The sequence below is a fragment of the Asterias amurensis genome, chromosome 18, assembly GCF_032118995.1.
Source record: "Asterias amurensis chromosome 18, ASM3211899v1".
Lineage (NCBI taxonomy): Eukaryota > Metazoa > Echinodermata > Asteroidea > Forcipulatida > Asteriidae > Asterias > Asterias amurensis.
In genome coordinates, this window is record NC_092665.1 from 14,073,725 (window position 1) to 14,088,197 (window position 14,473).

At 39.6% G+C, this 14,473-nt stretch overlaps 1 protein-coding gene across 1 annotated transcript; it reads right to left on the bottom strand.

The window, feature by feature from the left end:
• Window positions 1–318: 318 nt before the first annotated feature.
• On the bottom strand, window positions 319–14,327 carry LOC139950765 (ATP-binding cassette sub-family F member 3-like). Its single transcript, XM_071949567.1, has 19 exons — window positions 14,253–14,327; window positions 13,069–13,210; window positions 12,564–12,643; window positions 11,703–11,761; window positions 11,427–11,524; window positions 10,734–10,856; window positions 10,415–10,519; window positions 9,528–9,689; window positions 8,977–9,066; window positions 8,392–8,451; window positions 7,950–8,085; window positions 6,809–7,009; window positions 6,273–6,349; window positions 5,590–5,634; window positions 4,915–5,047; window positions 4,389–4,569; window positions 3,989–4,121; window positions 3,496–3,583; window positions 319–3,190 (listed from the first exon to the last, which is right to left on the bottom strand). The coding sequence occupies exons 1-19, from the start codon at window positions 14,323–14,325 to the stop codon at window positions 3,038–3,040; spliced, it is 2,139 nt and encodes a 712-aa protein (XP_071805668.1). The 5' UTR covers window positions 14,326–14,327; the 3' UTR covers window positions 319–3,037.
• Between the last annotated feature and the right edge of the window lie 146 nt (window positions 14,328–14,473).

Here is a 14,473-nt window from a genome sequence, read left to right on the forward strand (position 1 = left end):
TTCCAACCATATGCATTATATAAAAAACGGTTACAAACGCTTTTATTTTGACCAACTCGTCCGTTCCAAGGCAACGTTTCCTTTAAGGTGCTAGTAGAGCCTCCTTGTTAAATTTGCATTCGTGGGGATTAATTTTGGTTTTACCCTAACCATGGAGGTCTAATTCTACCTCCATGCCCTAACACAGATTGTGTACACATTAAATGTTAACTGGCCCAAGTACACCTGGAATACTCGGTCCACATGACGCTAGTACCAAGTTCAACCACTTCAAATTTACATACAAAGGTTTGTTATTAAGAGTCCATTAACATGCGTAACAGAAATTAAATTTCATGGTGTTTTATTTCAGATTTAAAAACATGATTACACGAGACCCTGGATCTCATACAAATACACCAGGTCACGAAACTGATGAGCTGTTTTGCCATTATGCTATCAGTGGCACAACCAGACGTTTAATCTGGGGGCTGGCAAGGGGGGTCGAGGGGCAAATACATACATTTGGGGCTGTGGGAATGAGGGGGTAATAAACTTATAATAAATTTATTGTGGACTTTTGTTTTTATCTCAATTCTCAAGAGGGGCCAAGAAGCCTGGTGGCTTTATTATACCTCCCAACCCCCCGCCCGTTGTGTAACGGCATGAAACAGTGCCCAAAGTCGGTACAGGGGTAGTGTAAAAGGGAGAGGGGGTGGGGATACAGTACCCAAAGTAAGCATAAGTCGCAAGGGCGGTACAGTGCCAAAGGGAGGCTCCACAAAACTAAATGAACCACAAAAAAAAGTATTGCAAAAGTTCTGGTTGCTTAGGCATTTAGAATCGTTTATTTAACAAAGTGTGGAACCTTGTCTTCACATTTAAATTTTTACGTTTATTTTCTTAAAGGCACAAGACACTAGTATTGGTAGTTACTCGAAATAATTGTTAGCATACATGGTAACGAGCAATGGAGAGCTGTTGACAGTATAAAACATTGTGACAAACGGCTCCCTCTGAAGTAACATTGTTTTTCGAGAAAGAAGTAATTTTTCAGGAATTTTATTTCGAGACCTCAGAATTAGATTTGGAGGTCCCGAAATCAAGCATCTGATGAAAGCACACAACTTCCCATTACTCGTTACCAAGTAAGGTTATATGCTTATAATCATTTTGAGTAGTTACCAATAGTGTTCACTGCCTTAATAATGAATGCCTACACATCCGTCAATGAGGTTTTAGTCATTTGGTGACAATGATATATTTATATATGCAACTGCTGTATAAATAAATACTGGAAAAAGATATTTTTTTTTTACTTTTTTTAAAATGGGTAGAGAAAAAGTATGGCAGGGACCTCAAGGCATACCTTTGGTTTTTCGTGACCATTCTACTGCTTTTATCCTATATAAATGGAGATGTACACAACATAAAACTACCTCTGAAAATTTCATTTCAAAAGTTGGCTGCATTTTTGAGATATTGCCGAAAATCCATAGCGAAGTTATCCATGCAAGAAAAATAATTTCCAAATAGGCATACGCAAACGCTTCTCAGATTCAAATTTGGGGGCACAAAAACGCATTACTTTAAGGTGAAATGTTTCTCAAAATCGTTTACATTATCAAATGCTGCTGTCTATCTTAATGCAAAAGAGTGAAAAATCACTCTTTGACAAGCCATATGATGGGACAACTCTTGCTCGAGTTGTCCTTCCACTCTTTTAGATTGAAGTTTGCATCTTTTTTGAGTGATTTTCCACTCTGTCCTGTAGTGAAACCCCTCTAAAAGAGTGATATGACGACCACTCTTTTTAAAGAGCCATCTTGAGTTTCTCCTATTGATTTCAATGTTACCAAACCGAGGCTGGAAGAACAAAATAGTCTGGTTCCTATTTGCAAAATGATTATAAGCATACATTATTGTTATTTGATACGAGGAACATGACCAGTACTTGATACTCGAGTACTATACTCCATACTCGGCCACCCTCGTACTCGGCAGTACTTGAAACTTGACTGAAAAGTGATGCAGCATTGCAACCAATGAACAATCAGTGAAGCATGTGTAGACCAATCCGACGCGCACCGGGCGCACAAGTGTTGAGCACCACAGGCCATTTGCTGCAGTGTCTTCAATGCCTAGAATGTGCACAAAAAGACACCGCAGTCGGTAATTTTCAATAGAGGGCGCTACCATTTTTGTTTCATTGGATTTTTCTATGTGATGTTGGATAGTGACACAGAGGGCTCCACAATCTACCACAAAGTTTCTTTTAATTTATCTTGATTATGGGATGTCGCCTTACATCACAACGCCATGGAGGGCCATTTCAAGGCAAGGGCTACACTTAAATGAATTGGGGTAAACTGGAAAAGCAGATAAATGGGTGCTACACAAGGCTATTAAGAACAGCTCTTAACACCCACTGGAGTCAGCATATGACCAACAAAGTCCTATATGGGAACCTACCCAAGCTATCAACAAAAATCAGACAGAGAAGGAGGCGTTTTGCTTGCCACTGCTACAGGAGCAAAGACGAACCAGTGTCCAATATTGTTCTGTGGACCCCTAAGCATGGGAGGAGGAGGAAACCTGGTAGACCGGCACTAACGTACTCTGACATTCTCAAAATAGACACGGGACTTGAATCGGCAGATTTCAAGTCAGCAATGGGGGACAGGAAGGCTTGGGGAACCATCGTGATTCAAGGACACCACTCGACTTAAGCAAGCATGTCCCAAATCAACTGCCACCATCAGGGGCCGCTGCTACCTACAACTCATGGGGCTGAAATGAGTTATCCCCTTCACAGACCGTAAGGATGTAGGCATGGGTCTCATCCACTAGGAGCCTGGCTTGTGGAGCAGAATGCACTACCTTCCCAACTTGAGGGTGAGAGGGTCGTTAAAATTTAGTAGAGAGAGAGAAAAAGGATCCTCCATGATCCTTAAAAATATCAGATTGTCTTTTCGTTTTTGTTTCACAAATTATACTCCGCAGGAGTCAATTACTTTCACCAGCAGTCGTTAAGAGTCAATTTCCAGTGATTTCAAAGTTACTTCTGAGCAGCAAACTCTGCCTCGACGATTCGCTTGTATTCATCCAGTCCCCCCTCCATTGACGTCACCTCACCATTTGCACACACCCATAATTCCTTGCAGGTCAAACGTATAAGACTCTCGTCGTGAGATACAAGCATAACACCTCCCTGGTCACAAAAAATATATAACAAATAAATAAGTAACAATAAAAGTAGCACATTTTTGAAATCAGGTTTTTGGTGATAAACATTACACAAAAAAACGTAACAAAGTACCGAGTTGAAGTGCTAACACATTTGGGTGCTAGGTCTGTGAAATCTTTTTTGATGACAATTTTTTTTATACTTTTGCCCTTCCCTGGACAGCCTGAGTTTGTTGTAACTGTATTGTCCGAAGAATCAAAATAAATAAATAAAATAAAATAAATGAAAATAAAACCAGAATGAATAGTTTCTATTATTGTTAAACTTACCTTGAATGCATTAATAGCTTTACCCAAAGCCTCTACGGTTTCTATGTCCAGATGATTGGTCGGCTCGTCAAGAATCAAAAAGTTCGGACTGTCAAGGAGAACAAAGTAGAAAAGAGGGTGACCATTCCGATTTTACAAGTACCTTCCCTGTACCTTTTATTCATTCAAAGAGAGTAGGGGCCTTAAAAAACATATTTAGCGACCTCCCTTAAAAAAAATAAAAAAGGTTTTTCTTTTCTTTTTTTCAAAAAAATTGCTGCCTTACACGTGGCTAAGCAGATTGACAAAACAGATGGTATTTTTTAAAGTAATGTTTTTAAAAGTGTCATGTAATGTTGAGCGATGTCTCATTGACAAACAAAAAATGCAAAAAAGAAAAAATTACTAAGTGCAATTTACAATGGTGTACCTTATCTTTGTTCAATTCAATTCAATTCAATTCAATCAACGTTTGTTGTTGTTCAAGTAAAGCTTGTTTCGTTGTTTTACTTACTTCCCCATACACATGAGTGCGAAGGCGACTCGACTCTTCTGCCCTCCTGATAAGCTGGCCACAGATCTTGTGGCCAGCTCTCCGGTCACTCCAAAGCTTCCCAGTTGGTGTCTATATCTCTCCACGGTATGACCTACAAATTAATGGTTTATTCTTTTAAAACAAATGTCTCATGTAGACCAAGGATCGAATATACAGGAAAATAAAGTATTTGCGGACAAAACAGCATCGCAAAACGTTATCAAACACCAGACCAACATCCACTTTGTATTTAACCCACGTACAACGATTATACAAAATGGCGCGCCATGTCTCCTTGCGGTCCCGTCGTGTTTGTGCACGCAGCATCACCAGTGCACCCTCTAGTTCTTATATATAAAACTCTATGGGCGTGACTCACCTGGGAAACGTGACGCTACAACTTCGATTGGCGTCTGGTCCATGTCCAGTTGGTCGACATGATGCTGGCTGAAGTACCCCACTCGTAGATTTCTGTGTTTGTGGAGGACACCCGCCACTGGATGGTGCTCGCCGATCAGGATCTTGAGTAACGTCGTCTTACCGGAGCCGTTCTCACCGACCTGTGATGCGAGAGAAGCATGAATCAATTGCCGCCATCCAAGAGTAAACTTGGGTGGGGGAGCCTAGGGCCAATCAATTTTAACCAAGACCCAAAAGTGCAACACAGTTCCTGCAAACGCGCATGCACTCGCCATAGACAATAGATATGAGTGGATGGAGCGCACATGCAATAACTGGGCGAGAGTTCATAATTTCATATACAGGAACAGGTCTGCTTTGATCACGACGACGCATCTTTAAAGAACCCCAAATCTATGCTGTTGATAGAACATACATTTGGTATGCACAAAAAATCGGTACTACCGGTATTCATTCTGGGAAAATGTTAAAGGACTACCACTCACTATACATGTCCGTGATTCCATATTCGCCGAAATATCAATCTTTTTGAATATTGGTTTCTCCTTTGTATAGTAGAATTCGACTTCATCCAGCTGTAGGATTGGCGGAGATAACTTTTCAAACTCTGCGGGGAATCTATAAAAGGGGATGAATAGAAGAAAAAAACTATATTAACTATGTCATTCCGATGCCATCTTGGAGGTCAAAAACAGTCTCTGGTTGGCATGGGAGAGATTCATTGCTGAAACAAAAATGTCTAAAACTAGGATCTAAATTTTTGCTCCAGATTTTTCATCAACATCTCAAAACGCAACAACCTTTTGAAATGAAAATTTCACATGGTACAGGATTAAAGCAATCAAACGGTTCAAAAAACCATAGGTACACTTTGCCTTAAAGGAGGCATACAAACGTTTGACCATTAGACCGTATCGAATAACCCCTTTGTTGTTATGAAAGTGGACATCTTGTAGGGCAAACCCTATGCGAGCCTAAACGCGTCCATCAATGAAGCATGCAGCGTTCCCGGTTTGATATCTATGGCACACTAACGCACACACACACATACACAAGCTCACAGACGCCATGTTGTAGGGCACATTTTTGAATGATGACGTCATGTTCAATACCGTCTATTGACCAGGGAAATACGTGACAAGTAACAAAGCTTGACTTACTTTAGAATGACATCTGGATCACGCTCCACTGGTTTCAAAACTGGCCTGTAAATAAATGGTAGTCATAAACGTTTACAAAGTTCACCTGCTTAACGGGACACATTGCCTTGAATTGGGCGCTTTCGGCCTTATCTTTTAATCTAAAATTATGAAAAAATTCAGAAGTGTAGAAATAACCAAGTAACAATAAAATGAGAGGCCATTATTACAAACAAATTTACATTTCATTCCTGTTTAAACATGCCATATAAATAGACAGTTTTTCAAAATACTTTGAAAAGGTCCTATTTAAGGACTTTAAGGTTGAAATGGACACCTTTTGATGCTTTACCATAATACACATCTAGAATACATTTTCATTTTGATTTCTTTAGCAATTTAAACAGCTATTAACAACACTCTTTACATCGATTCGAACACTGGCCAAACGACAGCCAAACATCTAGCGTTTGTTTTCACAAACACTACATGCCTAGTTATTACTGTTATTATTATTAATATTAATATAAACCACAAGGGAAACTGACTGGGTAAATTTGTAAATGATTTTTGGGGTTGAACAAAGAATTGACTAGAGTGGGATCCGGCACGTTAATCTGGAGGTCGTTGGTTCGAATCCCACTCTAGCCAATTCTTTGTTCAACCCCAAAAATATTATTACTATTATTATTACTAATACTTACAGCTTATCCAGCATCTTAATCTTACTCTGTACCAGTGCTGCTCTATTGGCATTGTATCTGAACCTATTGATAAATCCCTAGAAACGAAAAAAAAATAATAAAAATCAGAGAAAGTTCAACTTTGCCAGAATTGAAAGGGGAGAATTGCTGTACAAAGTTTATTTAGTTTCACCGGACGTTCGGAAAAAACATTTAACTGTAGGATCGAATGTTGGAACAACTATGCATAGAACTGAAATTTAACATATGAATGCTGTGAAGATACCATCGTCTCCTGACGATGACTAGAGCAAGCTAGTCAAAACATTGAGACCAATTAAGAACTCACTCCGCAGCAGTGAAGTTATAAACGGTCCACTAAAAGCTAAAGCAATAGTCCCCTCCTTTTTTCTACCTTTGTGGCAGTTGGAAGAAATATCTACATGTATGAGGGACAGGGAGATTTGGGGGCAACTGAGACGGAGCATCATTAACAGAGGACACCGCTCGAAATATAGAAATAGTCGGACAGTAGGAAACGGACCCGGTCACTCTACCTGAACGTGCTCCCTGAACTGTTTCTGTGCTTCAAACTCCTTCTGCTGGTTGGACAGACGCTCGGTTTTCGTCTTGAAGAACGTCTCGTAATCGCCTTTGAACGCATCCAATGTTTTTGAGTGGAGGTAAAGAATATCGGTGGAGACGACATCCAGGAAGTTTTTGTCGTGGGAGACGACTAGAAGAGTGCTCGGCCAATTCTGCGAGGGTGAAAATTTTTTAAACTCAAAAGGCACACGTTGCATTGGATCGGGTGAGTTGGTCTTTGAAATGCTTTTGAAATTGTTTGTTATGAAATGCATATGGTTAGAAAAGTGTTTTAAAAGTAGAATATAACGATCCACACAAATATGTCTTGAAATTGCATGGTCTTCCTTATACGTCATGAACTAACACAGCATGCAAATTTGTGGTTGACTCCACAAAATGGCTAAATTATTTGTTTTTATTTGAGTGTAGTAGTAGGAAGTTTATTCCAAACAGGAAAAAGGTATGCGTATTCCACAGGTCAGCCTAGAATATAGTTTTAAAAAAGTTAAAGGAACATTACAGAATTGGTTTTGCTAGCAAAAAAGTTGCTGGCAGTATAAGCACATTATGTAATCCACCATATACATCAACTGACAAACCTATAGAGGTTTGAGATAGAATGGCCTTCTGGGTCACAAGAGAATAGCGAAAAACCAATTACAAATTTTGTATTGCATCCATGCCAAAACAAAAATGAATAACACACTCACTGGGCGATAAACTCCAAACGCGAAATTAGATTATTTATTTCTCATCAAATATGACATTTCAGACAGACGTATTTCAAGGGATGTTTGTTACTACCATCATTATGAGACCGTGTAAGTTTTATGTAAATCCGTGATCTTCGCGATTTTTGTTTCTTACCAATTCTGTAACGTTCCTTTAAGAAACAAAACAATGCACAGTCCTGTAACAATCACATCAGCTGCAGTGTTTTTTGAGGTTGTCAGATACAAATTTCTCTAGATTACGACTTCATTTCAGAGGGAAGTATTTCAAAATCAGTGAGCTTTTTAACTGAAACAAAACACTGATGTTTCTCATCCTTACTAATCATTTTTAATTCTTGTCTTTCTTTTTTTTTGCGTTTCACTACACTCAACGAACCTGTAGGTAACTCTCAAGCCACAGGATGGCTTTTATATCTAACATGTTTGTAGGCTCGTCAAGTAGCAGTAGGTCTGGCTTAGAGAAGAGCGCCCTCGCTAGTGCCAAGCGCATCCTCCAACCTCCGGAGAACTCCCTGTGACGAAAACGAAATGGGATAGAGATAGGTAGAAACTTCACAAATCAAAAAAAATAAGTTGCCAATGGTAACGAAGAACGTTGTCAGTGCAGTCGACTAAAGTCACCTATGGCACAGAAGAGGGGGTACGAGTGCAGACAACTTATGTCACCAATGGTAAGGAAGAGGGGGTATGAGTGCAGTCGACTAAAGTCACCAATGGTAAGGAAGAAGGGTATGAGTGCAGTCGCCAAAGGCTCCTGTGGTAAGGAAAAGATTATACTGAGATAAATAAAACAAAGACATTTTGAACGAGCAGCTTACCGTGTTTTCATTTTCTGCATATCTTGTGAGAATCCCAATCCGGCTAGAATCATCCCTGCCCTGTTGATGAAAATAAGTAAACTTGCATCATAATTTCCAACTGAGGACAGAAGATCTGTCTGTTTTTCCATATCCAAGAGTGCTTCTCGAACACGTTGTAGCCTTGTCCTTCGCAATTCAGCTCTTAGCTGTGAGTAAGGATGATTAGCCCCCCAAATTATTAAATGAAAAAAAAAAAAAAATGTACTAGCATAAAATTATCACTAGTCATTCTAAGAACGAGGCACCACCAATCGATTGGTGGCGCTGTTTCCTGCTACAAATTTTTCGCAAGTATTGGCTGTGTTTCATAGAAAATTCATTTTGATATATTACTATCCTGATGAACTTCTTTTATGATAATATGACCTAACCTTGTTTAAGTTAAAAGAGGGCACTATGTTCAAGTTTGGCACATGGACCTACATCTTTCCCGGCATCTTAATCTCACTCTGTACCAGGGCTGTTTCATACAAAGGGACCAGACTAAAGTTCCTTCCAGCCTCACCCCGGTTACATTGATTTGCATGTATAACGGTTACTTACTTTGCCGGAGCTTTATCAGCCTCTATCTCTTCAAGACTTGCGTACACCTGCGACAGTCTGCTGCTGACAGCAGGATCTGCACCACCCGGACTAAACGAGACAAGCAGAGAAAAACATTCATAATTCATCACATTAGACAATCAACCCTCCTACTGTTTGACCAACAAACATTGTGAACTATGGTATTGAATGTTAGATAAAGTCAGGAAAATATTGAACTTTTGTTTTGCATTTTATGGTTGCGTATTATCCTGTGCTTTTAATATAAAAAAATTGAAAATAAGACCTAGAGCCCTGTTCCTAGTTTACTTCAGAGGCTCGATTCTGAAATTCTGGGTTGAAAACCCGCAGTGGACGAGTGGTATAGATCTTTATCACGCTGTCACCATCTTGGTCATGTTCCCTGTTTCAAATAACAGTAATGAATGCTAACATTCATTGCGCAAACATGGCACCAGACTATTATTTCGTCCAGCCTCAGTTTGGTTACAACGAGTTGGAATGGAGTAAAATCAAGATGGTCACACCGTGATAAAGGTCTATAGTCTCACCTTGTGGCGTTGAGCTTCTCGATGAGTTGTCGCTCCTCCTTCAGAAGTTTTTCTCTCAGCACGTCGCTCTCTAGCACACTGTCTAACGCAATCGTCTCGTCTCCAATAACTTCTTGTTCAACGTGAAGAATACTGATATGAGACTGGATGCGAAGCTCGCCACTGTCGACAAATCAAATAACCGAAATTAAAAACCAAAACACAATCCTTTATCCTGTTGTTTCAGTGGAAAAAAACGTTGTTTATCACCCTAGCAATAATCTCCGAGCAAAAACGTCGTAACTCGCATGAAAACTATCTGTGCGAAAACATTGTATCTCGCACAGAAATCCTGGGTGCAAAATTTGGTATCTTGCACAAAATTTTCTGTACATTGATGCACGCCAGAAATGTGCAAAACATTGTATCTCGTCATGTACTTGTATTTTGTGTGTATGTTCAGGCTATTTTAAGAGACCTAGGACGTTTTGACAATTTCAAACTCGCTCACAATGTGAGTGTTATATTAGGAGAAAAAATGCTCTCACACAAAAAGATTCCTTTTTCCCTTTAGTCTTATCGCTCAAAAGTGACTCAAAGTCCAACCCAATTTTTTCGTTTGATTTTGGGTGATTTAGGCCAGATTGGATGTTGGGCTAGCCTTGTCCGGTGTTCTTTAAGCCACCTTCGCAAAACCATTCAGGGACAACTCGCAAACTGACATCTTCAGTTGATTTTCCGACCTGCAAAATTTTCCCCAAGCACTCCAACTATAATTGTAGTTAAGATTGAATAACTATAATAAATATTTATATAACGCATGCTTCACTGTAAAACATAAATCAACAAGTTATAGGGTAATAAAGAAACATTAGAACAAACTTGGGATCATTTTAAACAATAAATACCTTGAGATCATTTTTAGTAATGTGCTCTTTCCTGCGCCGTTCCTTCCGCAAAAACCATACCTTCTTCCAAAGGTCAAGGTCAAATTGGCTTCTTTTAACAACACTCTGACGAAGAGGAGAAAATATTACAGATTAATTATCACAAAAAATAATATTAGTGGCTTCTTGTATGGCCCTGACATCCCTCACTCAGTGACACTCGATATTTGTTATCACCTAGGCCCAATTTCATAAAAGCCTGTAAGCACAACAAACCTTCGCTTAGCAGAAATACGTTACCAGCCAGAATACCATACAATTACCAAGAAATGTCACTTACTTGTCACCAAATGCCACATCAAAGTTCTCGATTCTGATGTCCGTTGCCCGACTGTTTCCAGATTCGTCCATTTTTTGTTCCTTTCTGTTGACAGCCTGGCTAGCTGATGCTGTAATGGTAGACCTGTAGACATAAAAATAATCAAAATTTAGACTTGTAATTCAGAATCAGAATTATTTAGTCGGCAAAGCATCCTAATTGAAACATCACGCCAACTTTTTGTAGAGAAGACGATGAAGACATTTCAGTTTTAAGCCCAGTTCATACTTCCTGCGAATGCGAATGCAATACGAATGTTGACGTCACAAATTCAAAAAGAATTATTCGCAGCAGTTCAACTTTGCTCAAATCACTTGCGAATATCGCTGCAAAGGAGGGTTGTAACGTCAAATTCACGTCAAATTCGCTTCGCATTCGCATTCGCATTCGCAGGAAGTATGAACCAGGCTTTAGGCGTGGGAGGAAAACCCCTACCCACGCAGCCAGGTAGGGGCTGAACCCAATCCAAATGCAGGGCTCTGGTTCGGGCTCGAACACAAAGAAGAAAGGCAGTGACAAAAACCACTAGGGTCCAGGTGAAAGGTAGGGACAGAAACCACTGGGGCCCAGGTGAAAGGTAGGGACAAAAACCACTAAGCTAAGGTTTAATAAAATACTGTAGTCCAAGTTAAAAACAGGAAGAAATCTCCCTACCCTGTTTGTTTTGTTGTCGTTACTTCTTTTTGTGCTCGTCGTTCCTGCTTCGCTTTTATCTTCGCTTCTGCTTTTTCCAGTTTCTTTTTGTTAACCAGCTGGAGAGAAAAAAAATCACACCAAAATGAAATTACGTTAACGAAGAAAAGAATACCATTCCACTGCAAGGGTTGTGCATGGTGGTAAGTTAAAATAAAGATTGATTCATTTTATCTACAGGTAACCAAATAAAGGCACAATTTAATCTACATTGTGACACCCATCAAACACACTCACCATTGAGTTGTCCTTTTTCACCATCCATATTGAAGCGTCACCTTCTCCATGTTCTTCAGCTAAAAAAAGAAAAATTCTGCAAAATTAAAAAAAACTCTTGGTTTTGTTAACATTTGATCATTAAAAATTAGTTTTTCTTTTTTTAAAGGATTTGGGTACTTTTTGTAAGACAAAACACATTGTCCACAGATTTACATACAGTTTGAAGATATTGATCATAGAATGCTTCCCTTAAAATATTAGTTGCTGAGGTGCTGTAGTTTTTGAGAAATGACTAAAACAATGTCACGAAAAAAGTTTTAAATGCTACAAAAAAATTCTGCCTCACTGAGGCGAAAAGTATTTTCGCGACTTGTTTTACTCTTTTTCTCAAAAACTACAGCACCTCAGTAATACTTTAAGGGAATCTTTCTACCATCATTATCTTCAAACCGTGTAAGTTTAATGTACATGTAAATATGTACACGTTGTGTTTTGTGTCCTACAAAAAGTACCCAGCCCTTGATTTCACCAAACTCTACCTAACTCAGGATTAATCAATAGGACTTAATCAATTTGTTAAGTTCTGTATTCTTTTATCTTCCAGTACGCGAGTACTGGAAGATAAATTCGTTATCACACGCGCACTCGTGAAATACGAAATAATATAGCGCGTCTGCGGCCCATATCCAACTCAGCCTTCGACCTCGCTGGATATGGGACGCAGACGCGCTATATTTTTTCGTATTCCACTCGCGCTTGTGTGATAACTTATAATACGGTAGGACACAATGAACCCATTATAAGTTAGGACAGGTTACTCGTCCTAACTCGAGACCCTGCAGACCCTGTAACTGCACGCCCTTGGTGAGTTCCACCAACCTTCAAGTCTCGCACCGATATGCACTGGAGCATCCAGGAGGATCATGCTGGTGGACGCATTGGACCCCTGATCAGTTCCGCTGGAAGAAAAAAAAAAAGGAAAAGAGATTATGTCTTACAAGCAAATTTAGGCATACATCTTTTGACTGACCACCTTTATTTCGTTGCGTCAGTAAAAAAACGCTGCATCTTAACTTGCTTTGTATCTAGCTTGAAAAGCACTGTGTAAATATGATGTATATTATCGGCACAAACAGGTTTAGTGTTACATAAATCAGGCAATTTTCATCATCATCATCATAATCATCTTCATCAAGTTCATCCAGAGTAGGATGCAGCCCTCCTCATGTGAAACATTTGGTCCGAAAAAAGGACAAGTGACGTCAAAACTCAGTTTGTATTTGGATTCAAGTATGAACCGCCGGGCTTTACTCGAGCACATTCAAAAACGTGCGTGGGTTTCTTCTTTGTGCACAACGATATTGTTTTAGGGTGGCAAACTTACACTTTCACGGCTTTAAGAAGTTTTTCACAAAGCTTCAAGATTTCATCTTCCTCCTTGTCTTGAGCAACTTCATGTAGGACTCCGCCCACTGCTTCGTAGACATCGTTGGCATTATTAAACTCATCGGCATCCTCTAGAACACCTACATGTATCAAAAGAAACAGAACAGGATGTTAGGTGTCGTCATGGCCGAGTGGTTTAGAGCATCAAATTCAAGTTCTGGTGGTTGAGTAATCAGAGTGTGGGTTCGAGTCCCTGTCATGACACTTGTATCCTTTGAGCAAGATACTTTACTTTAATTGCTTCCCTTCACCCAGGGGTATAATTGGGTACCTGAGAGGTTAGAGGTTGATATTGTGTAAGCGCTCGCAACGCATGAAACAAAAATGGTTGGGGATCAACCATTCTGTGAAAAGGGGTGTTCGTGCACACCAAGTTGTCTTTAATATTGTACTTGTTGTAGTGCACCCTATGCGTGAGCACCACCTGTGCACCCTTGTGCTTAACCGCGGTGCACAGCCACAGGCGCTGTTCATCCATAGTGGAGTGTGTTTTATTTAAATGTAATAATTTTCATGATTGTTGTACTTGTAGTTACAAAAAGGGAAACAAAAAAGTTTCGGTATCCTCAACTCAATCCTGCCAACACTTTTTCATTCATTATCAGATTATTGGAATAAGAAATATCATATTATAGCTCTTGTAGAAGTTCAGTTTGACAGGCCTAAAAAGCAGCCATGTGATTAAGCAGCCATTATTAATTGATCAATTATCATGAAGCATTCCACCTCTCATAATGGATAGAGTATCAGTAGAGGAAGTAATACTTTTAATTATAATTGGTTGCATGTTGTTGAGGAGTGCAAACTAGCCGCAAGCGCAAGCTTGAAGCTTGCACGCGCAATCTGCAATTAAAGATTACGCGGCCCATCTTCAAACTTGCGGATGCGAACAAAAATCGGGCCATCAATTTTGCGCGCTCATGACATCGGAGAAAACTTCAATAATGAAGTTTTGCGCCCTACAGTCCTACACATTAAAAAAAATGTACATATTTCTGTCCTGTCACTGGCAGCTAAAAATGAAGTTAACTGACATTCTTAGGATTTAATGGCGGGAAAAAAGTACGGAATATTTACACACTCATGTCCTTTATAATATTTCATCGTTTTGGTAAACCTTACCAGTCACATAATTCAACAAATCCCCATCAATTGCAGGTAGTGTCGACGTCAAAATAACACCGCACGCCGCCATGTTGAAATTGCACAATCAGAGCAAGAATTTAACCTCGTTTTCAAATAACAGCTGAGTGAAACCGGAAGCCTTGACCGCAACGGCATATACAACTACTCACCTGAGAACGAGTTCGAGGTTGGGAGGTAATATATCCTGACGCCCCACA